Source organism: Leucoraja erinacea, chromosome 16 (assembly GCF_028641065.1).
Source record: "Leucoraja erinacea ecotype New England chromosome 16, Leri_hhj_1, whole genome shotgun sequence".
In the NCBI taxonomy this organism is placed as follows: domain Eukaryota; kingdom Metazoa; phylum Chordata; class Chondrichthyes; order Rajiformes; family Rajidae; genus Leucoraja; species Leucoraja erinaceus.
Window position 1 is genome coordinate 8584878 of NC_073392.1, and position 27480 is coordinate 8612357.

At 43.5% G+C, this 27480-nt stretch overlaps 1 protein-coding gene across 5 annotated transcripts in view; it reads left to right on the forward strand.

Annotated features, from left to right (window-relative positions):
- LOC129704505 (chemokine-like protein TAFA-1) overlaps window positions 1-27480 on the forward strand; it is a 366980-nt gene that overhangs the window by 189256 nt on the left and 150244 nt on the right. For 4 of the 5 annotated variants that reach the window (XM_055647638.1, XM_055647639.1, XM_055647637.1 and 1 more), the window contains one exon: window positions 8324-8371. The exons of the other annotated variant lie outside the window; for it this stretch is intronic. In XM_055647638.1, coding sequence (XP_055503613.1) covers window positions 8324-8371 — 48 coding nt within the window. The remainder of the gene's footprint in view (window positions 1-8323; window positions 8372-27480) is intronic. 5 annotated transcript variants of the gene reach the window in all.

The window sequence follows — 27480 nt, forward strand, 5'->3', positions numbered from 1 at the left end:
TGCATATCCACGTACCTATCTACAAGCCTCGTAAATAACACATTTGATTTGTTGAAATCTAGATCTCATATTTCTTTTTGTCTTTGTGTCTTTTGTGGTGGGGGCCTAGAACGCATTGCCTGGGGTGGTGGTGGAGGCAGATATCAGAGAGATGATTAAGAGGCTTTCAGATAGACATATGGAGGTGTGCAGTGAAATGTGGGATATGGAACATGTACACACAGATGAGATCAGTTTAACATCAAGTTCGGCACAAACGTTATGGACTGAAGGGCCTGGTCCTGTGCTGCAATGTTCTATGTTCTAGAGTCATTTTTGTTGACTCTCTGAAAGAGGATTGCTTAAGTTGGTTCAACTTTGTCCTTCGTTACAGCCCATTATAGCGCACATTTAATGATCGCTGTTAATTTTAGATCAATCACTTGGAAAACTTAGTTAGATTATATATAAAATGACATGGTGGCACGGTGGTGGCGTAGTGTTAGAGCCACTGCCTTACAGCACCAGAGACCCGGGTTCGATCTGACTACGGGTGCTGCCTGCATGGAGTTTGTACATTCTCACTGTGACCTGCGTGGGATTTATCCGAGATCTTGTGTTTGCTCCCACACTCCAAAGACGGACAGGTTTGCCGGTTAATTGGCTTGGTAAAAATGTAAATTGTACCTAGTGTGTGTAGGGTGGTGTTAATCTGTGGGGATCGCTGGTCAGTGCGGGCTCGGTGGGCCGAAGGGCCTGTTTCCGTGCTGTTTCTCTAAACTAAATTAAAATAAATCTGTTATGAAATGATAATTTTAGATGGATGGTAAAACACATTACATTGTTGAAGGGGTTAAATTAGCTGGTGACTACAGTATTATGGTCACAATTCAATATGAATTTTCAGTTTCATTTATGACTTAATACTTCAGCGATGGTCCATTAGGCAGCTAATGTCTTATGCCATACCATTATTTGAGTCATACTGATCTACATTTTCTCCTGTATTCCTGGCCAGATGTATCATTTTACCTTAATGTTCTGCAGCAGCAAACTGCTATTTGTAAATATCACATACGTGACATCTGCTCAAATCCCAGGTAGATTTAATTCAAGGCTGGCTCCGGAAAAGAAAATATGTTATAGCAAAGATGATCACAAAACGCTGGTGTAACTCAGCTGGACAGGCGGCGTCTCTGGATAGAAGGTATGGGTGATGTTTCAGGTCGAGGCCCTTCTTCAGAAGAATGTGAAGAAGGTCTCGACCCGAAATGTCCCCCATTCCTTCCATCCAGAGATGCTGCGTTACTCCAGCATTTTGTGTTTATCTTCGGTGTAAACAAGCATCTGCAGTTCCTTCCGACACAAATGTCATAGCAAAGCCTGTTCCTGTCTATTGAATAACAGCACTTTTTCTATGAATTTCAGCATCAGTGCTAAATTTGGTAAGCTAAAATGTATTTTGCCATGCTGGTATTTTGAATATAAATCTATCAGTTTTAATGTCAAGAGTCAAGAGCGTTTAATTGTCATCTGTAGTGACAAAGGCACCAAGGAATTCTTACTTGCAGCAGCATGACAGGCCTGAAAACACAATATACATAGAAACATAGAAAATAGGTGCAGGAGGAGGTCATTCGGCCCTTCGAGCCAGCACCGCCATTTATTGTGATCATGGCTGATCGTCCCCAATCAATAACCCGTGTCTGCCTTCTCCCCATATCCCTTGATTCCATAAACATAGATAATATAATGATATATACAAATACAATAAATTAATTACCCCAATACTAGTGCAAAAAAAAACCTAAGGTCCTTAGTGCAACCAAAGACAGTCCATAGTTGATAGTTAAGGTTAGTGTTGTGATCAAGAACCTAATAATAGTTGGGAAGAAGGTATTCCTGAATCTGGTGGTCACGGTTTTCAGACTCCTGTACCTTCTTTCCAATGGTAGGAGTGAAATTAGTGTGTTGGCCAGGATGGAATGCTTCTTTTACCAAGCTGGACAGAGTGTTGAGGCAGCGCTTCCTATAGCTTCCTTCAGTGGTGGGGAGATCAGTATCTGTGATGGATTGGGGAGTATCCATCTCTCCTTTGTTCCTGGGGGATTCGAGTTGTTGGACCAGGCCACGATGCAACCAGCCAATATACTCACTACCTTCAGAAGGGCACTGGCCTTAAACGTCACCCAGCCTTTTTCTCCAGAGATGTTGTCTGACCCGCTGACTTGCTCCAGCACTTTGTGTCTATCTTTATTGACTATCATACACCAGTAGTGGTGAAGGATTTTTGAAAAACCACATTGCAGACAATTTTGAGGGTTTTTTTCTCTAACATCAAGGTTACCAAATCAGAAAGTGCTATTCTGTGCGCCATGCCTCGTACATATTTAATGATTACTAACTCATTGGTTTATTCTTCTTGGGAATGACATTTAGTTTGAACCTCTATTTGAGGTGACCATCATAATCTCTGTTTGATTTATCAGGCACAATGTAAATAATGAATGAATTTAGGTTCTTACAAAGAGTTTAATGCAATTCCGCCCAAGTTTCAAAGAGATTTAAAGGGCAGAACGAAACAAAAAGTCATGTTGAGAATATTTATTTATTTGTTTGTACACTAATAACATTGCGTCACCCCACGCAATATCAGTTTCTTTGAAAACGAAATCCATAATCAGGAGTTAAGAACACCAAAATTCAGGCCATACCCCTCAGAATTAAAGGGCGCTCTTTTAGAAAGGAGGTGAGGAGGAAATTCTTTAGTCAGAGGGTAGTTAATCTGTGGAATTCATTGCCACAGAGGGCAGAGGAGGCCAAGTCAGTGGATATTTTTAAGGCGGAGGTAGACAAGTTCTTGCCGAGAACGGCTGTCAAAGGTTAAGGGGAGAAGGCAAGAAAATGGGATTAGGAGGCAGAGATCAGCTAAGATTGAATGGCGGAGTAGACTCGAATGGCCTAATTCTACTTCTATAACTTGTGACAATTGATGGTGAACATTGAATGAGTTGGTTGACAACGACTCTGGTTGCTATGCTGCTAAGCAATCTGTTTTATAAAAGATGCAGTAGGCAAAAAAGTTAACAGTTGGGGCAGCACAGTGGCACTGAAATGGAGTTGGTACCTATATTACTGCACCAGCGACACGGGTTTGATCCTAACTACGGGTGCTATCTGTACGGAGTTTGTATGTTCTCCCCATGACTGTGTGGGTTTTCTCCTAGATCCTCAGTTTCCTCCCTCACTCCAAAGATGTACATTAATTAGCTTGGCATGAATATAAAATTGTCCCTAGTCAAGTCAAGTCAAGTTTATTTGTCACATACACATACGAGATGTGCAGCTAGTGTGTGTTGGATAGTGTATGGGGATCGCTGGTCGGCACCTGTTTCCTTGCTGTATCTCTAAATGGAACTAAACTAAACTAAAAGTAGGTAAGTAATGATATAATGGTTGTCTGATGAGCAATACATCTTGCAATCCGCCTCACAATCTGTGGGATAATTTAGTAAATTAACTCTCAGGTCAAAAAAGTTGCCTTGATTTTCTTAGTTTCCATTCACTTTAATTTTCCATCCACTTCCGTTCTGTAATTGGCTTCCTATACTGTTTCAATAACACTTAGCATAAGCCTGAGGAAAAGCATCTTTCAAATTGGCACATTCCAACCTTCAGGAATCAACACTAGATCCAACACTTTCAGATAGTCACCATTCTAGTCACGATTTCTCATTTCTAATGGTTAGTTTATGTTCTTAATCTCCACAAACGTACTTTGGAATTCAATCATCTCCTACTGTTTACAACCCCTTCAGTCAAACCTTTACCACCCTCTCCCTGCTAAAAAACCTCCACCCAGGTCAATCATTCTGCCCTGGTCCCCAAATGTATCACAGATCTTGTTCCCTTCATCCCTTCCTCTATTTCTTGCATCTTAAAACTTGCTTCATTGAGCTGGATAGAGTAGATGTGGATGTGGAGAGGATGTTTCCACCAGTGGGAGAGTCTAGGGCCAGAGGTCATAGCCTCAGAATTAAACAACGTTCCTTTAGGAAGTGGGATGAGGAGGAATTGCTTTAGTCAGAGGCTGGTGAATCTCTGGAATTCATTGCCACGTACAGCGGTGGAGGCCAAGTCAATGGATATTTTTAAGGCAGAGATAGATGGCTTCTTGATTAGTATGAGTGTCAGGGGTTATGGGGAGTAGGCAGGAAAATGGGGTTAGGAGTGGCAGCCATGATTGAATGGCGGAGTAGACGTGATGGGCCGAATGGCCTAATTCTGCTCCGACCACTTATGAACTTATGGACTTCATCTCTAACTTCTCCCAATGTTGATGAAAGGTCATCAGCCTGAAACAGTAACTCATGTGTCCCTCTCCACAGATACTACCTGACCCGCTGAGTATTTTTTGGCATTTAGTTGTTTTATTTTATGTTAGATATCTGGAATCTGCAGTATTTTGATTTTTAAATGAATGAACTAAATTGATCTTTCTGGTTTCTCCAACGGAGTGTCAACTTCACTGTGTAGATTGACCATGTGTCTGATTCTCGTTTCACATCAATCCATTGCGCACATTCAGCTGCACATCTTATGTTAACACAGGGCTTCACAGATGTAATTTTGACAGGGCTTTCGTAAAACTCATGCATCTTTCATCTCTGTAGTCAGTATGGTAAAGGCTTTGACATATAGCTTTAAATATCTGACTTTTGGAAAAAACATTTCCAGAAAAAATCCCAGTGCACAAAGCTTTAGATGCTTTATAATATTAACAATGTGAAATATTAACTGCATGGCAGCAATTCTGTGACTTTTATACTGTGTGGAGAGAAGTATTGACCTAATTGGTTTAATGTTCTTTCCTACTGGACAAACCACATCTGTAAATGCAATCAGAGCTCACCCGGGAATAATAGAAAAGTTAATCGGTCGAGACAATTTTAATGTATTTTTATTTGAAGAAGCAATTAACATGTTTCTCAATGAGCACAAGTGGAAATAAGCAGCATTGATTTCAGATAGGCAAACTGCTTGGGTGGCATGGTGGCATAGCGGTGAAGTTGCTGCCTTACAGCGCCAGAGACCCAAGTTCCATCCTGACTACGGGTGCAGTCTGAACAGAGCTTGTACATTCTCCCCGTGACCTCGTGGGTTTTCTCCGGGTGCTCCGGTTTCCTCCCACAGTCCAAAGACGTACAGGTTTGTAGGTTGATTGCTTTCGGTAAGAATTGCAAATTGTATCGAGCGTGTAGGATTGTGCTAGTGTATAGGGATCGCTGGTCGGTGCGGATTTGTGGGGCCAAAGGACTTGTTTCCACGCTGTATCTCTAAACTATATCTTTAATCTCAAAAATAACTTTAAGGTCATAACAGAAAAGATGCAGCGGATGTAATATATATGGACTTTAGGAACCCAGTCCTAATATGGATATGGACACAGTCTGAATAGACAATAGGTGCAGGAGTTTGGCCCTTCGAAGAAGGATCTTGACCCAGAAACGTCACCTATTTCTTCTCCCCAGAGATGTTGCCTGTCCCGCTGAGTTACTCCAGCTTTTTGTGTCTATCTTTAGACTTTAGGAAAGTCCATGTGTATCGCATGGAAGAGAACTGGAGAGAATTAAGAGGTGTAGAATTAGAAGGAAGATAACAAAATTAATTAAAGATCGGTGCTAATGAAAAAAAGAGTGGAAGTCGAGGATCATTTTCAGAGCGTTTCAAAATTAACATTCAGAATCCGGTTCTGACACCCCATCTGTTCACTATGTATATCAATGGTTTGGAGATGAGTTTATAATTAAGTTTGCTGATAACTGAAAACATGATCAAAAATATTGGCGGCACAGTGTCGCATCTGGTGGAGATGCTGCCTCACAACGCCAGAGATCCGGGTTGGAATTTAAAAGGATGAGAAGGGTTCTTATAGAAACATGTAACATTATCAAAGGATTGGACAGGCTAGACGCAGGAAAAAAATGTTCCCGCTGTTGGGGGAGTCCAGAACCAGGGGTCACAGTTTAAGAATAAGGGATAGGCCATTTGGGACTGAGATGAGGAAAACCTTTTTCACCCAGAGAGTTGTGAATCTGTGTAATTCTCTGCCACTGAAGGCAATGGAGCTCAATTAGAAACATAGAAAACAGGTGCAGGAGTAGGCCATTCGGCCCTTTGAGCCAGCACCGCCATTCAATATGATTAGGGTTGATCATCCATATCAGTACCCCGTTCCAGCATTTTTCCCATATCCCTTGATTCCCTTAGCCTGAGACCTAAATCTAACTCTCTCTTGAAAACAATGCACTGCTCTTAGGGCTAAAGGAAACAAGGGATATGGGGAAGAAGGAGGAACAGGGTCCTGTTTTTGGATGATCAACCATGATCATATTGAATGGCGGTGTTGGCTCAAAGGGCCGAAAGGCCTACTCCTGCACCTATTTTCTATGTATTAACCTGCCCTACTGCTCCCTGTAGCTCAGGGTCCTTGAATCGTGGCAACATCCTCGTAAATCTTCTCTGACCTCTTTCCAGCTTCATGACATTCTTCCGATAACGGTATTTGTTTTACATCTCCTGGCTTTTCTCAGAAAGTCAGTCCAGTGTCATAGAAATGATACATATAAATAAGAACATTGAGATTTATTCAGCCTTTAATAATAAATGAAATGACTGCCTCTGTATGCCTAAAATGTTGCATTTGTTCAATATGAGTCGAAGAGTTTGAGGATTTTTGGCATGACCTTTTTACAAGCGCAGTAACGAGGAACCAAGTATAAACTGGTCTGCTCCATCACGCGGTAAATTAGATAATTAGAGCATTAATGATGATCGAGATAGTTCACTTCATAAGGGAGAATTGTCCACAGTAAGGTTATTATCCATTTCAATTGTTGCCTCTTCATGTGAGCCAGTAGGTACTGGCTAGATGTTACTAGAAGCAATCTCCAAGTCTGATGGGTCAGTCACTGAAGAAAATGGCTTGGCATTGAGGGTTTCCACAATGTTACATTTGCCCTGTACCTTTCCCTGCCTCAGACAAAGATTAATAGTCAAGTGGCACGTCATTTAAAACACACCGTGCAGCTGGGGAAATATTTATTTCTGTTTGCAGTCTTCCGTTTTGATGGCTGTAAACACATTTGTGATGCTGTTCTTTATATTCTTACTCTGACCTTCTTGACAAACCCTGCAAATGATAGATGGCGACCATTTACACTCCGCAGATAGTATGTAAATCATTCTTGGCTGCCAGACCATTTTGCTCAGGTTTGACAAGAGAATATTGGGAATGGCATCTTTATTTCTGCAGCCACAAAACTGCCACAAATTTGACAAACGTTTTTAACGTTGACAATCTTACATTACACTGGGCATTTATGAAAAATAACATTTGAACCAGCTGCTTCGTAGGTCAACGTTAAATCTTAGTGAATATTTTAACGCTCAGGTACCTCTGATAATTCACCGCAGCACATTTCACACTTTTTTTTCGTTGCACTGAGTTCAGAATAATAAACTCGAAGGTTTTTAGTTTTAGATACAGCACGGACACAGGCCCTTCGGCCTACCGAGTCCGCACCAAACAGCGTTCCCCGCACACTAACACTATCCTACACACTGGGGACAATTTACAATTTTACCGAAGCCAATTAACCTACAGGCATGTACGTCATTGGAGTGTGGGAGGAAACCGGAGCACCCGGAGAAAACCCACGCAGGTCACGGGGAGAACGTACAAGCTCCGTACAGACAGCACCCGTGGTCAGGATCGAACCCTGGTCTCTGGTGCTGTAAGGCAGCAAATCAACCGCTGCACCACCATGCACATTTTGTACATTTTTATGAACATTGAAAGGAAAGTATCGGTGAGTTAACCTGTTGACAGGTGTGGAGATTTTGTGATTAGTACGGGTGTTAGGGGTTAAGGGGAGAAGGCAGGAGAATGAGGTTGAGGGGGAGAGATAGATCAGCCATGCTTGAATGTCAGAGTAGACTTGATGGGCCGAATGACACAATTCTGCTCCTAGAACTTATGAAATGATTGTCCACAGAGAGATTGTAATAATGTTCTGTGATGTGACTAAACTAATGTTGTTACATTTTTTGCAGTAACTTTTATTGAGGATATAAGGTTCATAAAATTATAGAAACTTACAACACAAAAGGGAGCAATTTGCCCCATTCTGGTAATGCCAAACAAAAGTAGACTTCAGACTAAACCCACTCGGGTGGCAGTGTGGCTTAGCGGTAGAGTTGCTGCCTTAGACGCGGGTTCGATCCTGACTGCGGGTGCTTGTATTTACTGAGTTTCTACATTCTCCCTGTCTGTTTTCTCCAGGTTCTCTGGTTTCCTCCCACATTCCAAAGACGTACAAGTTTGGCTTTGGTAAGTTGCAAAATTATTCCTAGTGTATGTCGGCTAGCGTACGGGGTGATCGCTGGTCGGCGCGGATTTAGTGGGCCCGAAGGGCACTGTTCCCGCGCTGTATCTCTAAAGTCTAATGCCTAAAGCCACTCCCCTAGACTTGGCTTGTAACCCTGCATGTTCAACTATTGAAGCGTTTATCCCTGTATATTTTATATGTTATGATGGTCTCTGTCGTGCACCAAACATTCAGGCAGTGAGCTGCAAACCACCAACACTCATTAGTTTGAAATTACTTTCCCTCAAATCCACTCTAATAATACAATTAATTTCAATCTGTGCAGTTCAGTTTCTGACCTCGCTGCTCAGGGAAAAAGGCCCTTCATATTTACCCTGCTAAAGTCCCTCATAATTAATACATCTCACCAAAGTTAAGTCTCTTCTGATATTCTTCATCCCAGAAAACCCCCCCACAATCTTTAGACTTTAGAGCTACAGTCCAGAAAAAAGCCTTTCAGCCCACCGTGTCTGTGCCCACCAGCGATTACCCCACAGACACAGGAGCACCATCCCACACACGAGGGACAATTTACAATTTTTACCGAAGCCAATTAAGCTACAAACATATGCGTCTTTGGAGTGTGGGAGGAAACCAGAGCACCCGGAGAAAACCCATGCAGGACACGGGGAGAACATACACGCTCTATACAGGCAGCACCCATGGTCAGGATCGAACCCGGGTCTCTGGTAGCAACTCTACCGCTGCGCCAATGTGCCACCCTTATGTGCCTCACCAAGTTTCTTGTAAATGTTGTTATAGCACCTGAATCAACAATCACCTCTGGCAGCCCGCTCCATATATCCCTGCCCACAACTTTAATTGTCCAGCACCAGCAAGATTCATATAATTCTAATCTGCATCCTCCTGTGCTTCTTATGATCTGGTGGCCAGAACATACTCTATTCATGGACTACTAATGTTTTATGAAGTCTTCACATCACCTCATTGTATTCAATCTATCCATTGTATTCATTTTATTCCATCGGGATGAAGGTGTAGGCTTGAAAACCGTGACCACCAGGTTCAAGAATTGCTTCTTCCCAGCAGTAATCAAGCTCGTATACGCCACGCAATGGTGGCACGGTGGCGCAGCGGCAGAGCTACTGCCTTACAGCACGAGAGACCCGGGTTAGATCCAGTCTACGGGTGCTTGTCTGTACGAGTTTGTCCATTCTCCCCGTGACCTGCGTGAGTTTTCCTCCCAGATCTTCAGTTTCCACATCACACTCCAAAGACGAACAGGTTTGTAGGTTAATTGGCTTTGGTACAATTGTAAATTGTCCCTAGTGTGTGTAGGATAGTGCGAGTGTACGGGGATCGCTGGTCTGCACGGAGGGCCTGTTTCCACACTGTATCTCTAAAGTCTAAAGACAATTAAACACTAGAAGCAGAAACTAAGGACTGGTTAATACACAGAAAGACACAAAATGCTGGAGTAACTCAGCGGGTCAGGCAGCATCTCTGGAGAACATAGATAGAAGTTTTGGGTCAAGACCCTTCTTCAGTCTCTCGACTCTCCCTTGACTCCATCGACCACTGAATTCCTTTCACTCTCTCCAGTCTTTTTGGCTGCCATTCGGCACAGTTCAGTAAACTACAGTAAACTACAGCGCCACACATCTGAATCAGACTGAACCAGGCATATCTGAACCATTGCCACCTCCAGTACCAAAAGTTGTCCATCAGCAGCATGACACACTGGAAAGACCCCAGCCAGCACTAATCCCTGGCCCTTCATAGAGTCTGTCCTCACCTTCTCCATCATGGTCTAGTTTGGCTCAGCCACCAAGCACGACACCCGGAGGCTGCAGCGAATCATCCGATCAGCAGAGAAGGTTATTGGCTGCAACCTTCCCTCCATCGATGAACTGTACACTGCAAGGGCCAGGAAGTGAGCGGATAAGATCATCGCTGACCCCTCTCACCCTGGCCACAAACTCTTTGAATCACTTCCCTCTGGAAGGCGACTCCGGACTGTCAAAGCTGCCACAGCCAGACATAAAAACAGTTTTTATCCAGGAGTAGTTGCTCTACTCAACAGCCAAAAATCTGTAGCCTCCCTTTGATCTGGTATATTGCATGCTTGATCAATGGTGTTTTATCATGAATGTTTTATTGTTAATAATGTTTAGTGTTTTCTGAGTCATTCGTAACTGTCGCTGTATGTCATGTTGTTACTTGTGGGCGGAGCACCAAGGCAAATTCCTTGTATGTGAATACTTGGCCAATAAACTTACTTACTTACTTCAATCCTTTAGATTTATGGGGTGACCACTTTCTGGGATGTGTAAACTTAAATCTCTCAAAAGCTCGATAGTAATGCCAAATGATACCCAAGTTCTGAAGTCTGTATCTGGAGCTCAATGCTACTGCTCACCTTGTTGTTCCCACATGACACAGGGTAGCATTCTACCCAACCGACCTACTCTAACAGGACTGATTACTGGAAGAGGAAGTAAAATTCCATGACTCCGTTTAATTAACGTTGGGGCGTTTAATTGAACTGATCACGACTGTTATTTCTTTATTTATCTTGCCCGATTCTGTAAGTACCAAGCAGTATTTCTTTCCCCTGCTTCACTGCATTCCTTTGCTCAAGTGTCGACAGTGTGATGCGTACCGAAACAATGAAATGGTTGTATCGGAAGCAACAGCAGTTGCTGGTTTATACCGAATATAGACACGAAGTGTGCATTAACACCGCAGGTCAGGCTGCGTCTCTGGAGAAAAAGAATGGGTGACGTTTCGGATCGGAACTCTTCTCTAGACCCGGTTCTGACCCGAAACATCACCCATCCTTTTCCTCCAGAGATGCTGCCTGAGCCGCTGAGTTACTCCAGCACTTAGTGTCTATCTTCACAATGAAGATCGTACACACAGTAGCAACACGGTACCTGTAAACACGGTGCTCATAGATAACACAATAAATAAAAGACAGTTCAAAACATTTTGAAAAGCAATACTAGTGCAGACCAAAAGCCCGATCCCAAGTGCAATGAAGACAGTTCGTAATTCATTGTTTAGTTGGTGTTTTTTGTAGTGTTGTTGGGAAGAAGCTGCTCCAGAACCTGGTGGTCATGGTTTTCACACTCTTGTGCCCACTTCCTGATGGCAGGAGTTAAGAGTGGCCGATTGGGAAAGGGGGAGATGCAACGGGACGTGGGTGTCATGGTACACCAGTCAATGAAAGTAGGCATCCAGGTGCAGCAGGCAGTGAAGAAAGTGACTGGTATGTTAGCATTCATAGCAAAACGATTTGAGTATAGGAGAAGGGAGGTTCTACTGCAGTTGTACAGGGTCTTGGTGAGACCACACCTGCAGTATAGCGTACAGTTTTGGTCGCCTAATCTGAGCAAATACATTCTTGCCATAGAGGGAGTACAGAGAAGGTTCACCAGACTGATTCCTGGGATGTCAGGACTTTCATAGGAAGAAAGACTGGATAGACTCGGCTTGTACTCGCTGGAATTTAGAAGACTGAGGGGGGATCTTATAGAAACTTACAAAATTCTTAAGGGGTTGGACAGGCTAGATGCAGGAAGATTATTCCCGATGTTGGGGAAGTCCAGAACAAGGGGTCACAGTTTAAGGATAAGGGGGAAACCTTTTAGGACCGAGATGAGAAAAACATTTTTCACATAGAGAGTGGTGAATCTCTGGAATTCTCTGCTACAGAAGGTAGTTGAGGCCAGTTTATTGGCTATATTTAAAAGGGAGTTAGATGTGGCCCTTGTGGCTAAAGGGATCAGGGGGTATGGAGAGAAGGCAGGTACAGGATACTGAGTTGGATAATCAGCCATGAACATATTGAATGGCGGTGCAGGCTCGAAGGGCCAAATGGCCTACTCCTGCGCCTAATTTCTATGTTTCTATGGTTCTAAGAGAGTGTAGCAGGGGTGGTGTGGGTCTCTGATGATGCTGGCTGCCTTTTTGAGGCAGCGACTCCTATAGATCCTTTCGATGGTGGGGAGGTCAGTACCGATGATTGTCCAGGCAGCATCCATAATTATTTGTAATCTTCTAAAATTTTGGGCAATCAAATTGCCGCCGATCAATATGCTCTCTAACGTACAAGATATTCACTGAATTTCCAACCGTTCCACACTGTGGAAGATGCACTCTATCAAAACTACACTCTAGGTGTACACGGCAGTTTAGGGGGCGGCACAGTGGTGCAGTGGTGGAGCTACTACCTTACAGCGCCAGAGACCCGGGTTCAATCCTGACTCCGGGTGCTTGTCTGTCGGGAGTTTGTATGTTCTCCCCGTGACCTGCGCGGGTTTTCTCCGGTTTCCTCCCACACTACCAAGACCCACAGGCTTGTAGGTTAATTGTATTGGTATAATTGTACAATGTCCCTAGTGTGTGTAGGATAGTGTAAGTGTGCGGGGATCGATGGTTGGTGTGGACTCGGTGGGCCGAAGAGCCTGTTTCCGCGCTGTATCTCTAAACTAAACTAAACTAAATGTCTTGGCCAATTTATACCATATTGATTTAAAAAACACAAATGAAACATTCTTTGTTGCTTTTTATTGACATGTAACCACTTTTATGTTATACTTTCATAAGCCAAAACTTCTCAAGCTGTCATTTTAATTTTACCTTTCTGTACCAGAAATACATAACAATATGTAATGAAATAAATAAGCGAGCCATGGGTCTATTTTTGATTTGGGAGAAGAATGTTGCTGAGGTCATCACTCTTTCTGTGAAAATATTGCTTCAATGTTCTGAAATTCCATTAGGACCATGGAATAAGAGAGATTAAATTGTAATATCTCATCTGACAGCTGAGAAAGCTGTGCAGCATCCAACCCTACAGTATGAACATTGACTTCTCTAACTTTAAATAACCCTTACTTTCCCTCTCTCTCCATCCCTCCCCCATCCTAGTTCTCTGACCAGTCTGACTGTCTTCCTAATTATATTTTATCTTTGCATGCTTCGTTGTCACCTTCTCCTAGCTAACAATGATCCATGGTACACAAAAATGCTGGAGAAACTCAGCGGGCAGCAGCATCTATGGAGCGACGGAAATAATAACAAAGATCCATTCTACATTTTCCTCGAGCTTCGTCCCCTTTGATGTCCTGATTTCACACCTTTCCCCACCATATCTCTGCGTCTCCCTCTCCCCTGACGCTCAGTCTATAGGATCGTGACCTGAAATGTCACCCTTTCCTTATATCCAACGATGCTGCCTGCCTCGCTGAGTTACTCCAGCATTTTGTGTCCTTCTGAAAGAAACAGCCGTGATTCTAGGTTTCAGTTTGAACACTCGGGTGGATCTCGCATGTGAATGTACTTAATTTGGAAGCATAAATAAATCAAACTGAAGATTTTTGCAAAATAAGATAAATAATTGTGAGTTTTTTTTGCTAATGTCTGAATTGTTCCCACACATCTTATATTCAATGCAGGCTCCATCTTTCATGGTGATAGGTCTTGCTCTTATTTGTACCTTGCATGGTTTAAAATGGCAAATATTCAGAATTAGTCTCCAGTCAGTAGAGTCATAGAGTGATATAGCATGGAAACATGCCCTTCGATCCAATGTGCCCACACCGACCAACATGTCCCAGCTGCACTAGTCCCAGTTGCCTGCGTTTGGCCCATATCCCTGTTCTATCCATGAACCTGTCTAATTATCTCTGAAACATAATAGTCCCTGCCTCAACATCCTCCTCTGGCAGCTCATTCCATACACCCACCACCCTTTATGTGAAAAAGTTACCCCTCAGATTCCTCTTCATTCTTTCTCCCTTCACCCTCAACCTATGTCTTCCGGTTCTTGATTCCCCAACTCTGAGCAGGATACTCTGTGTCAACCCAATCTATTCATCTCATGATTTTCTACACCCATATAAATAAAATATTGCAGAATACAAAGGTGATAAGAAAATATTGCTTACTCCCTATTAAAAGGTGAAATATTACAAGGTCCTTGTTGTGAGAGTATCTCAGAGTATTTTTAAATTAAATGTAAATAAACTATATAAAAGCATAATCTGCATTAAATATGAATTCATGTTTAGTTTAGTGTAGAGATATAGCATGGAAACAGGCCCTTCAGCCCACCAAGCCCATGCCATACTAGTTTTATGTAATCCCACTTTCTCATCAATTCCCTACACACTAGGGACATTTGTGCCTACAAACCCGCACGGCTTTGGAAAGTGGGAGGAAACTGGAGCACCTGGAGAAAACCCGCGTGGTCCCAGGGAGAATGTGCAAACTCCGTACAGTTTGCACCCAGAACTGGGTTCCTGATGCTGTGAGGCAGCAGCTCTACCTCTGCGTCACTGTGCCACCTAAAATGTTATATAGATACATGTTAAGGGAATAACATTTAGTGCAAGGTAAAGCCAGCATAGGTTGAAGATGTGCAGGAAGGAACCGCAGATGCTTGTTTAATCTGAAAGACACAAAAAGCTAGAGTAACTCTGCGGGACAGGCAGCATCTCTGGAGAGAAGGAATGGGTGACGTTTCGGGTCGAGACTCTTCTTCGGACTGAAGTTCTCAGTTGTTCAAGCATTTTCTCAAGGACAACTCCTGCGAGCCAAAATAATTGAAAAATTAGGAATTAACAATCATGCAATTAAACAGTAGCCTTTGAACCTTTAAAGAATCAGATAGAATATTAAATCTAACTCACTGGGTACTTGAATGGCCAGGAATTTCCTAATTCAATCAGCAATGCCGTAACATAACAGGCTTTGACAGGCTCCTAATTAGCAAGCAATCTGCTATATTAAAAATCATAAATATTCTGGCACTAATATGCACATGACGAAATTAAAACGTATTATTGCCTACCTACAGTACATCATCCGTGTATTGGGAGCATTGTTGAAGAATATTGAGCAATTCATTGCAAGCAAGGAATTTATAATTCTGCAATTATCATCAAGTATTAATCAGTTGTTGACAAGTATTAAAATGGTGGTAACATTTATACAGATTCATTATCCCAGTGCCTATCGGAGAAGGAGTGGGAAAAGTATCTTTAATGCCTTCAGAATTGGAATATACATATAAAATGTATTTGAACCTGTAGAACAAAGGCTGCTGTTTCTTTATTATAGTTCTGCACTTCTACTTTGATTGCACTATAACAGAGCCATAAAATGCAGATTGATTGATTGTAATTTGCAGAATGCACACAGGCCCTTCGGCCCACCAGGTCCATGCCGACTATCGGTCACCCGTTCACACTAGTTCCATGTTATCCCACTTTTGCATCCACATTAGGGGCAATTTACGGGGGCCAATTAACCTACAAACCCGCGCATCCTTGGAATGGGGGTGGAAACCGGAGCATCCGGTTCACACAAAGGGTTGTGGGCGGGTGGAACGAGCTGCCGGAAGAGGTACTATGGCAACGTTTAAGAAGCAATTGGACGGGTACATGGATAGGACAGGCTTAGAGGGATATGGGCCAAATGCAGGCATATGGGACGTGTAGATGGGACATGTTGGTCGGTGTGGGCAAGTTGGGCTGGGTGTGGGCAAGTTTCCACGCTGTGTCATTCTTTGATCTATGATCCAGAGGAAGCTCGTGTGGATAAATAGGCAGAACGTGCAAACTCCACACAGCCAGCACCTGAGGTCAGGATAGAACCCTGGTGCCTGGTGCCTGGTGCTCTGAGGCAGCAGCTCTACCCGCTGCGCCAAAGTGCCAGTCCTAACCCTGTGTCTCATCTCCACATTAAGAACGATATGCGAGCTGAATTTGCTGCCTTGTTTACAACTAATTGACCTTTTGTGAATAAAACATGGTCAACTGGCATCTGAAACATAACAGTTATGCATGACAACAGATCAGTTAATGTCATAAGGTAGACAAAAATGTTGGAGAAACTCAGCGGGTGAGGCAGCATCCATGGAGCGAAGGAAATAGGCGACGTTTTGGGTCGAGACTCTTCTTCAGGATGAGTGTGCTGAGCAATAAATACAAGCTTGCACTCTGCTGCAGGACATCACGAGTTGTCTGATGCTGGAGCACAGTCAGATAATTGAAGACACACGTCAGCTAGCAATAGCAGGGTGACACAGTGGTGCAGCTGGTAGAATTGCTGCCTCACAGTGTCGGAGACTCAGGTTCCATCCTGACCACGTGTGATGTCTGTACGGAGTTTGCAAGTTCACCAAGTGACCACGTGAGTCCCAAGGTTTTGGAGGGAGATGAGAGAATGCTTAGCGACTGCAACTGGGACCATCAAGTCTACTCCACCATTCAATCATGGCTGATCTATCTTTCCCCTCTCAACCCCATTCACCTGCCTTCATCCCACAACAAAGATTATGGTGATTAGTATGGGTGTCAGAGGTTATGTGGAGAAGGCAGGGGAATGGGGTTAAGAGGGAGAGATAGATCTGCCATGAATGAATGGCGGAGTAAACTTGTTGGGCCGAATGGCCTAATTCTGCTCCTATCACTTATGAACATTGGAATTTTTAACCCCTGACACCCGTACTAATCAGTAAATCAATAACGACTACTTATCGAAGGGGTGCTCAACAATGCCCTTCCTGGTGCAACTTCTAAAGTAAAGTTGCATGGCAATTTCATAATTTAGTGTGTGCCTGACACCAAAATATCATTTGATGTAGAAGCACGGAGTGCAAGGGATGTGTCCCGTCAAATTTGCCGAATGGGCTGAAGTGATCCAGAAATTGTCATATCATATTTCACTGAAATATGCCCATTTTCAGTTGAGTGGCTCTGAAAAAGACTATGCAGTGCAATTGAATTTCACACCAAGTGAAATTCTCTTACCATTGCTGTAGGTTATTTAAATAATCAAGAGTTACACAAGAATGTGTAACTTATATAATTATTTGTGTCTTTAGTTCCTCCTGGCAATGAGCACTATTAGCTAGCGGGCAACGTATAAACAAAAGGGAGTTGTTATTAATTAATATTAGATGCTGGGACTATAACCATTGGACTTGCCGAATCGTGCTTTCCACATCATTAGCTGGTTAATATGCTCTCTAAATGAGTATTAACTGTTCATGCCCAAAGGCCAACATTGCTGCATGCTCTTCTGTCTCCAATATAGGTTGCTTTCAGGCCCTTCGCAAATTTAACTATGAAAAAAACAACTGGAACAATATGCAAATTACCACTTCCAGGGCACATTTATGCTAATTAATATAAAATTACAAATTTTGATCTGGACTTTTTATTCATATCCCTCACACGTTGTGCCCCACCCTGAACAACTCCGAACATTAATAGCCCATTATCTGTTATTTGCACTTCATCAGTTTAGTTTATTTATTCATGTTGGGGTTAAGGGGTTGGACAGGCTAGATGCAGGAAGATTGTTCCCGATGTTGGGGAAGTCCAGGACAAGGGGTCACAGCTTAAGGATAAGGGGGAAATCCTTTAAAACCGAGATGAGGAGAACTTTTTTCACACAGAGAGTGGTGAATCTCTGGAACTCTCTGCCACAGAGGGTAGTTGAGGCCAGTTCATTGGCTATATTTAAGAGGGAGTTAGATGTGGCCCTTGTGGCCAAGGGGATCAGAGGGTATGGAGAGAAGGCAGGTACGGGATACTGAGTTGGATGATCAGACATGATCATATTGAATGGCGGTGCAGGCTCGAAGGGCCGAATGGCCTACTCCTGCACCTAATTTCTATGTCTATGTCTATGTCTGTCTATGTGTGTATATATTTACATAATGGTATATGGACACACTGATCTGTTCTGTAGTCAATGCCTACTATGTTCTGTTGTGCTGAAGCAAAGCAAGAATTTCATTGTCCTATCAGGGACACATGACAATAAACTCTCTTGAATCTTGAGTCTTGATCACTGTGTGGAGCGGCACGGTGGCGCAGCGGTTGAGTTGCTGCCTTACAGTGCCAGAGACCCGGGTTAGATCCCGACTACTGTTGCTGTCTGTACGCAGTTTGTACGTTCTCCCCGTGACCACATGGGTTTTCTCCGGGCGCTCCGGCTTCCTCCCACACTCCAAAGGCGTGCAGGTTTGTAGGTTGATTTGGCTGTGGTAACAATTGTAAATTGTCCCTAATGGGTAGGATAGTGTTAGTGTGTACAGGGATCACTGGTCGGCGGGGACTCGGTGTGTTAATCCTGGCCAGATTGGAGAGGCTAGGACTCTAAAATTGAGTAAAGGCTTCAGGGCTGCTAGGCCATTTGGTCAATTTGAAAGTGCTCTCTGTAGAACTGGGACAAGCTGCAGAGTGGTGCCAGTTTGTCCAGAGCCCAGATCTGAGCTTCAGGAAGAGAATGGGAACATCTGCAGACCCTGGTAATTAGGTGCAAAACACATAGAATGGATTGGATGACTGCAAACCAGACATACATCTTGTAAATAATTGTAAATAATGTTGCAAAGTCAATGTTACGGAATGTTGATTGGATGAGGTATTGAGCCTTGTCTGGTTTTCTTGCATATCAGGGTAATTGTTGCGAGGTTCGCTTCCTCCGAAAAACGCTGTTTGAATACAATGTATTCAATGTACAATGTACACTGTACTATTGGGTTAGGGAAATGTCTGTTATGAACGGGGTTAATCGATATCTGTAATTGGATTGTAAAGAGACCACCCCCATGTGGTTCGGCTCCTTGAGATCCACGGACCTATAAAAGTCCACGGCCACGATGTCCTTCGTCGATCTTCTGGGAGAGCGCTTAGGACTGCATGACCTTCTGGAGTGTCTCTGTGTGAGCGAGGCCTAGAGGGCTTGATCAGGCAGATACGAGGATCGAACTCGCAGTGGATAGGTACAGTATGTTTAAGAAGGAACTACAGATGCTGGAAAATCGATGGTACACAAAAAAGCTGGAGAAACTCAGCGGGTGCAGCAGCATCTATGGAGCGAAGGAAATAGGCAACGTTTCGGGCCGAAACACTTCTTCAGGCTGGTGGGGGGGGGGGGGGGGGGGGGGACAAGAAATAGGTACAGTAGTTTGGAACTGTAATTGTGTTTTGTCAAAATAAAGATTAGTTGCGCAAGTGCTTGATTCAGTGGTTTTTGACTGAAACTAGACTGGGGGGAGGCTTAGAACTAGCAATTTACAGGTGGGCCGAACGGCCTGTTTCCGCGCTGTATCTCTAAATTAAAACTAAACAAACTTGCTCGTTTTTTATGCCACTGAGCAGACAAGAAGCACAATCCAAATTGTACTTCGTTATTCGAATTGACTTCACCTTAGTTGGGAATTGATCCAAGTTTTGATGTGTTGGTCATTAATCTGCCCAGAGCGGATTACATTTTCAAAAAAAAAAAATTCTCCTGAAGTTACTAAAACCTTTAGACTGTTGTAAAACTAAAACGTCCAGCTCTGCAAGTGGATAAGAAGCTTTCTTAACTAATTGGATATTTTGTTACTTCTAAAATGGATTGAAGCATTCAACCACTGAGCAATTCTTTCAAAAATTGGCCAGCACCAGCTTGCTCGTTTAAGAAAAAAAGTGTTTTTGGTTTAAGATTAGTTTACTTCATAGTCACGTATACCCGAGGTTCAGTGAAAAGATTTTTGTTGTGTGCTAAGCAGTCAACCAAAGGACTTACATGATTACATCCAATGTACAGATACAGGATAAAGGGAATAACGTTTAGTGCAAGATAATGTCCAGTAAAGTCCAATTAAAGATAGGACGAGGGTCTCCGATGAGGTAGATTGTAGCTCAGGGCTGCTGTCTAGTTGGTGATAGGGTAGAAACATAGAAACATAGAAAATAGGTGCAGGAGTAGGACATTTGGCCCTTCGAGCCTGCACCACCATTCAAAATGATCATGGGTGATAATCCGGAATCAGTACCCTGTTCCCGTTTCTCCCAATATCCCTCGACTCCGTTAGCCATAAGAGCTATATCTAACTCTCCCTTAAATACATCCAGTGAATAGGCCTCCACTGCCTTCTGTGGCAGAGAATTCCACAGATTCACAACTCTCTGGGTGAAAAAGATTTTCCTCATCTCAGTCCTAAATGGCCTACCCCTTATTCTTAAACTGTGACCCCTGGTTATGGACTCTCACAACATGGGGAACATTTTTCCTGCATCTAGCCTGTCCAATCCCTTAAGAATGTTATATGTTTCTATAAGATATCCTCTCATCCTTCTAAATTCAAATCAAGTCGTCAAGTTTATTTGTCACATACACATACGAGATGTGCGGTGAAATGAAAGTGGCAATGCTCGCGGACTTTTGTGCAAAAGACAAACAACAAAACAACCAAACAAATTATAAACACAATCATAACACACATATTCTAGTGAGTATAAGCCCGGCTGATCCATTCTTTTGGATGGAGGATGGTTCAAATGCCTGATAACAGCTGGGAAGATATTGTCCTTGAATCTGGAGGTATGCCTTTTCACACTTCTGTACCTCTTGCTTGATGCTGGTGTAGGGGGAATAGAGGGCATGACCAGGTGGGAGAGGGGTATAGAGGGAGTGACCAGGTTGAGACTGGCTCTTGATTATGCTGGTGGCCTTGCCGAGGCAGCATGAAGTGTAGTTGGATTCAATGGAAGGGAGATTGGATTGTGTGATGGTCTGGGCTGCGTCCACAATACTCTGTAATTTCTTGTAGATTTCGCAATAATACATAAGGAATTTTCCAATTAGGAAGAAATTACTTGAGTGAATTAAGAATGGTGCTTGTAGATTTATAGTAAGCAACACAGACCATGTGATCTCATTTGCTTTTGAAACCTAAGACAATTATCTTTGTGGCTTAATTTTGAGCCAATTGATAGCTTTTCAAGTGATTTCTTTTCACTTTTGAGGGATTGCAGAATAGCCACAAAAAGGCCTTGTTTTTGTTCTGTTTCTGATCTATTTAACTTTGTTACTAATTAAATAGTTTAATAACTTGAAACCTTTGGCAAAATCTGTATATCAGTAGTGCAGAGCAGATTTCACTTGTCATCTTTTTAAACATTTTGTTCATCAAGAAAACCTTGCAATCAAAAGTATTCAGTTTGCCTTTGTGTTTAAGAAGGAATTGAAGATGCTGGAAAATCGAAGGTACACAAAAAGCTGGAGAAACTCAGCGGGTGCAGCAGCATCTATGGAGCGAAGGAAATAGCCAACGTTTCGGGCCAAAACCCTTCTTCAGACTGATGGGGGGGGTGGGGGGGCAGAGAGAAGAAAGGAAAAAGAAGGAGGAGCCCGAAGTCTGGGGGATGGGAGGAGACAGCAGGAGGGCTGAGGAAGGGGAGGAGACAGCAAGGATTAACAAAATTGGGAGAATTCAATGTTCATGCCCCCAGGATGCAGACTCCCCAAGCGGAATATGAGGTGCTGTTCCTCCAATTTCCGGTGTTGGAGCAGCCTGCACCACCATTAATATGATCATGGCTGATCATCCAACTCAGTATCCTGTACCTGCCTTCTCTTCATACCCCCTGATCCCTTTAGCCACAAGGGCCACATCTAACTCCCTCTTAAATATAGCCAATGAACTGGCCTCAACTACATTCTGTGGCAGAGAATTCCACCGATTCACCACTCTCTGTGTGAAAAATGTTTTTTCTCATCTCGGTCCTAAATGACTTCACCCTTATCCTTAAACTGTGACCCCTTGTTCTGGACTTCCCCAACATCGGGAACAATCTTCCTGCATATAGCCTGTCCAACCCCTTAAGAATTTTGTAAGTTTCTATAAGATCCCCCCTCAATCTTCTAAATCCTAGCGAGTACAAGCCGAGTCTATCCAGTCTTTCTTCATATGAAAGTGGGGGACACAATTTCCTGGCGGCCGCGCACGCATGCGGACACTCACACACGAAGCTTCGGAGGCTCAATCTAGCGCTAAATGCAGCTCAACTCTGCCTGTCTCGCCGGGTTAACCTACAGCCATGCCTGGACTGATGGGACACCAGCACTACTACTCCGCGCTGGCCATATTTCCCACAAGTCCAGGAAGGGCTGTAGGCTCACCTGGCGGGACAGGCAGAGTGAGGTGGGTTTTGAGCAGCTTCTCTACGCTGGCTGTGGGCCTGGGGGTACAGCTCCCATCTGACCTCCCTGGCCACCCGTGGGGAGGGGAGGCACTCGGGTGGGGACGGAGAGCCTGGATAGATCCTGGCTGCGGATGAGGAGCAGGTCTGTGCCACGTCTCCCCCCTTCAATCACCACTCTATCCTCAGTCCCTCCCCCCTTACTCCTCTCTCCTCCAATCATCGCGCTGAATCATCATGTCCCGCCCCCATTGCCTGCTGACTGACGTCTCTCTCATCCAATCGGCGCCCTCGATCATCGTTCCTACCCGCGCTGTCCCGCGGAGAGCGGAGATTTCACTGGGTTTTAAAAACCGGATTACAAAAACCTGGGGGGGATGTCCCCCACCTCTCAAAACATGGGGGGGGATTCCCCCACCCACCCCCGGGTTTTCCGCCGCTGGCTGCAGCTTTACAAGCCCATTAACTCAATAACACACAATGCAATAAATTAATAATCAGTAATGGACAGTAACCAGTTTATAATTACACAAAACTGAAGTCCATAGTGCAACCTAAATGAAGCCCATGCTATATTTTATTTGCAGAAGTAGGGTTGTGGTTAGTGTTATGAAGTGCTCAAAATCTTGATGGTTACTGAGAAGAAGCTGCTCTTGAACCTGGAGGTCACAGTTTTAGTGACTCCTTTATCTTTTTCCGGCTGGCAGTAGCGAGATGAGAGTGTGTCCAGGGTGTTGTGGTCTTTGATGGTGTTAGCAGCCTTTCTTTCTGGCAGTGCCTCCCATAGACCCCTCTGATTGCGAGGAGATCAGTACCCTGATGGACTGGGTAATGTTCATCACTATCTCCAGCTTCCTTTGTTGCGGCGGCAAGGTGGTGCAGTGGCAGAGTCGCTGCCTTACAGCGCCAAGGACCCAGGTTCGATCCTGACTATGGGTGCTGCCTGTACGGAGTTTGCACGTTCTCCCCATGATTACGAGGATTTTCTCCCGGGTGCTCCGGTTTCCCCCCCCCATCCCAAAAATGTACAGGTTTGTAGGCTAACGGCTTCGGCAAAGATTGTAACTTGTCCCTGCTGTGTAGGATAGTGCTAGTGAACAGGGATCGTTGTGTACAAGGACTGTGCCAAAGGGCCTGTTTCCACGCTGTATCTCTAAAGTAAAGTATAATGAAGTAAAGTTCATGGGTGTTTGGGTTACCGAACCAGGCCATGATGCAACCAGTCAGTCTGGGCGGAAAACTCCGTTGGAACGATTGAAGCAACCTGGTTGGGGACTCATTTATTTGCAATAGGTGAGTAAGTTTAAAATGATGTGATGGAATTGTGGACGCAGCACAGACCATCACACAAACCACATCCTCCCTTCTATTGGCTCCATTTATACCTCACGCTGCCTCGGCAAGGCCAGCAGCATAATCAAGGATGAGACGCACCCTGGCCACTCCCTCTTCGCCCCTCTCCCATCACGCAAAAGGTACAATAGTGTGAAAACGCACACACCCAGATTCAGGGACAATTTCTTCCCAGCTGTTATCAGGCAACTGAATCATCCTACCCCAACCAGTGAGCACTGCTGAACTACTATCTACATCAATGGCGACCCTCGGACTATCCTTGATCGGATTAACTTGCAATAAACGTTATTCCCTTATTCATGTACGTATCTGCACACTGTAGATGGCTCGATTGTAATAATGTATTGTCTTTCTGCTGACTGGATAGCAGGCAACAAAAGCTTTTCACTGTACCTCGGTACATGTGACAATAAACTGAACTGCAAACTGTAAATGGACAGGTAGAATTATTGCTCGTCGAGGAGTATGCTTGGTTTTGAAAAGAGAAGCAACTGGGCCCGAGGAGAATAGACCCGTTTACAGAATATGACATATTTGTTGCCACGAATTGGTTGTGTCAGAATAATTAAAGTGAAGTTAGAGTCCAATTGATTTGGCGCTTTCGGTGTGCAGTGACACAGTTTTCACGGCGCCTGAGAAGACCGTGCTATGATGGTTAGTTGTTCTCCACTTTTATTGGTGTGTCTACAGTTGCTAAGGAACAGACTGTCTGGTGGGACCAGGGAGTATTGCTGGGAGTAGTCAGGATTGATTAAGGCTGAGTATGTCAAGCGCAAATTGCTTGCACCAAATTTCTCCCATTTTGTTGAAAATTGTTTCAGATGGCCTGCTATTTAATATTAAGGCATAGCCTTAAACCATGCTGTCTTGCGGGTAAAAATAGGCCGTCGAATATCTTTTTCACAAGTTATCACCCTCTGTTGAGATGTAAAACTGGAGTAATAGCATGTGTAATAACTCTTTGTAATTAAAATGATTATTTATTTTCCGATGGTAAGAGTTTAGGTCGACAATGAATTAGTGCACTTTGATTACAATGGTACCTTTATTATTTAAATGCACTGCATAAATCTTATAATTAGTCAGTAGTTTAATAATTATTCAATAATTTTGCTGAAATGCTGTCTTGTCTTAATGACATCAGTTGTGTGTGTACTTACTTACTTACTGCCTATTATGCCTCCAGGCATGCAGGGCAGCAACGATGGTCCTCCACTCCTGCCTGTTCTGGGCTAGCTTCTGGACACTACCCCAGGTCAGGTCCATTGTTTTCAGTTCCTCCTCCACAGTTCGACACCAGGTGGTTTTGGGTCTCCCTCTTTTCCTTTTCCCTTCTGGTGTCCAGTGCAGGGCTATTCTTGGGATGCTGTCTGGTTACATTCATCCTAGCATCCGTCGATAGCCCTGGAAGTCCATCACGCCCAGTAGTGTTGGTTCCTTCAGTTGCTGTTTCCGTGACATATTTGTTTTACGAGACAGGGTTGTTAGCCCTGTGCTCAACCTCCAACCTGGATCGCTCTTTGTCTCGCCTCTACCCTTTGACCTGCCCAGCATGGGAGACCCTAACTGGAGATGAATCTCCCGCTGGCATAGCTCCAGGGGTCACTGAGACACATAACAAGGTTGCAATCCAATGGGGAGAGTTGTGTGTGTACATCAGTCAAATTTGATTTTCAAATTTATCCACGTCTTGTTTTTAAAGTAAATACATTTTAATATTAAATTTACTTGTAGTTAATTGCCACATAGTGAAAATAATAAGGTCATAAGGAATAGTAGAATTAGGCCATTCAGCCCATCTTCGCCATTCAATCATGGCTGATCTATCTCTCCCTCCTAACCTCATTCTCCTGCTTTCTCCCCATAACCTCTGAGACCTGTACTAATCAAGAATCTAATGAAGAATAATGTTGAAGTCACCACAAGAATGAAATGCTCCAGCACCAAAGGGGTGGCACAGTGGCACAGTGGTAGAGCTACTGCCTTCCAGCGTCAGAGACCCGGGTTTGATCCTGAATCACGGGTGTTTGTCTGTGCAGAGTATGTACATTCTCCCCGTGACCTGTGTGGGTTTTCTCCGGGATCTTCGGTTTCTTCCCACACTCCAAAGACGTACAGGTTTGTAGGTTAATTAGTTTAGGTAAAATAGTAAATTGTCCCTAGTGTGTGTAGGATAGTGTTACCGTGCGGGGACTGCTGGGCAGTGCAGATCCAGTGGGCCGAAGGGCCTGTTTCCGTGCCGTATATCTCAACTAAACTAAACTAAATCACTAATCGTAATTGGAGTGCCCCAGTTTGCAGGATTTGGCTTTCTACTCTGCATAAGTGTCTGACAAATCAAATCATGCTACAGAAGTTCAGCAAACAATTCATGTTGAAACATCTGTAATCACTAAATGCAAATGATGTCTATCAGAAGGTTATGCACATGACCGAGAATAATCGGCTGTTTGCAGTATTTTGAAAAATGTATTTTTACGAACTTTGCAATGTGAACCTGTCAACTGTGTTCAGCCGTGATTCAAAATGCTCATCACGCGAAATGAAATGTTGCATTCTTGCACGGCAGTACTAATTGACAAAGGATTTCGACAACATTGAGCCATTCAGCTGGTCTGGTGAAATACTCTTGAGGTCTTATTGAGCAGTGAAGAAATGAAGGTCAGGCCGACTTGAATGAAACCGGAGACAATGCAAATACACAGGAGGATGCAAGCCATAATAAAGGTGTGACAGGAGATGATTAATTATATTTCAGTGTGAATATCAAGAGAATATGCACAGCGAAATAATCCTATAACCTGTCTTTTTGCAACAAACAAAAATATATCATGATCTAGATAGTCGTTAGTTATTAAGTCGCAGTCTTATTCAGCTCCACAATGGAAACACTACAATATGTTTTGAGACTTAAACATTTGAAAGGATTAATTCAAGTCCTTCATAATTTATTATAATTTCATTTCTAAATGAAAAATAGCAGATAATTCTATTATACATGGATTAGCCCTCTGTGTTAGTGATTGCAGGTCAATGCTCTAAAGATTAATTAGGCTTTCCGATGGAACTCAGTTGCTTGTTATGAAGATGGCACAGTTCCACGGTTTCTCGTTCATGTAAATTAACTTCTTTACTGAGTAATCCCAACACAGAATCTGCCTAGACTCCCTCGACAAGAATTCTCCAGCAGGAGATACTGTAGATTTAGCTGTCAATACAATATTACCAAGAGCAATTGTTATATGAATAAGCATAGATCTGTATCTTTGATCATGTGTAAGAAGGAACTGCAGATGCTGGTTTACACTGAAAATAGACACAAAATGCTGGAGTAATCCAGCGGGTCAGGCAGCATCTCTGGACTCACTGGACCTGACTCGAAATATCGGAGGAAAGGAACAGCTGATGTTTCAAAGACCCGAAACGTCGAGCCTGAAGAAAGGTCTCGACCCAAAACGTCACCAATTCCTTTTCTCCAGAGATGCTGCCTTACCCGCTGAGTTACTCCAGCATTTTATGTTTATCTTTGATTGCTTCTTTTATGTCAAGTGTGTTTTGAGCTGAGACTGGGAGATGGAAAATGATTTAGTAAAACTACAATGCTGCCAATACTGGAGTTCTAAAATAACACACAAAATGAAGTAAATGTTCAACAGGTCGGGCAGCATCTGTGATGGAATCACAGGATTAATGTTCTGGACACAAGGAACTGCTGATGCTGGTTTACAAAAAAATAGACACAAAGAGCCGGAGTAACT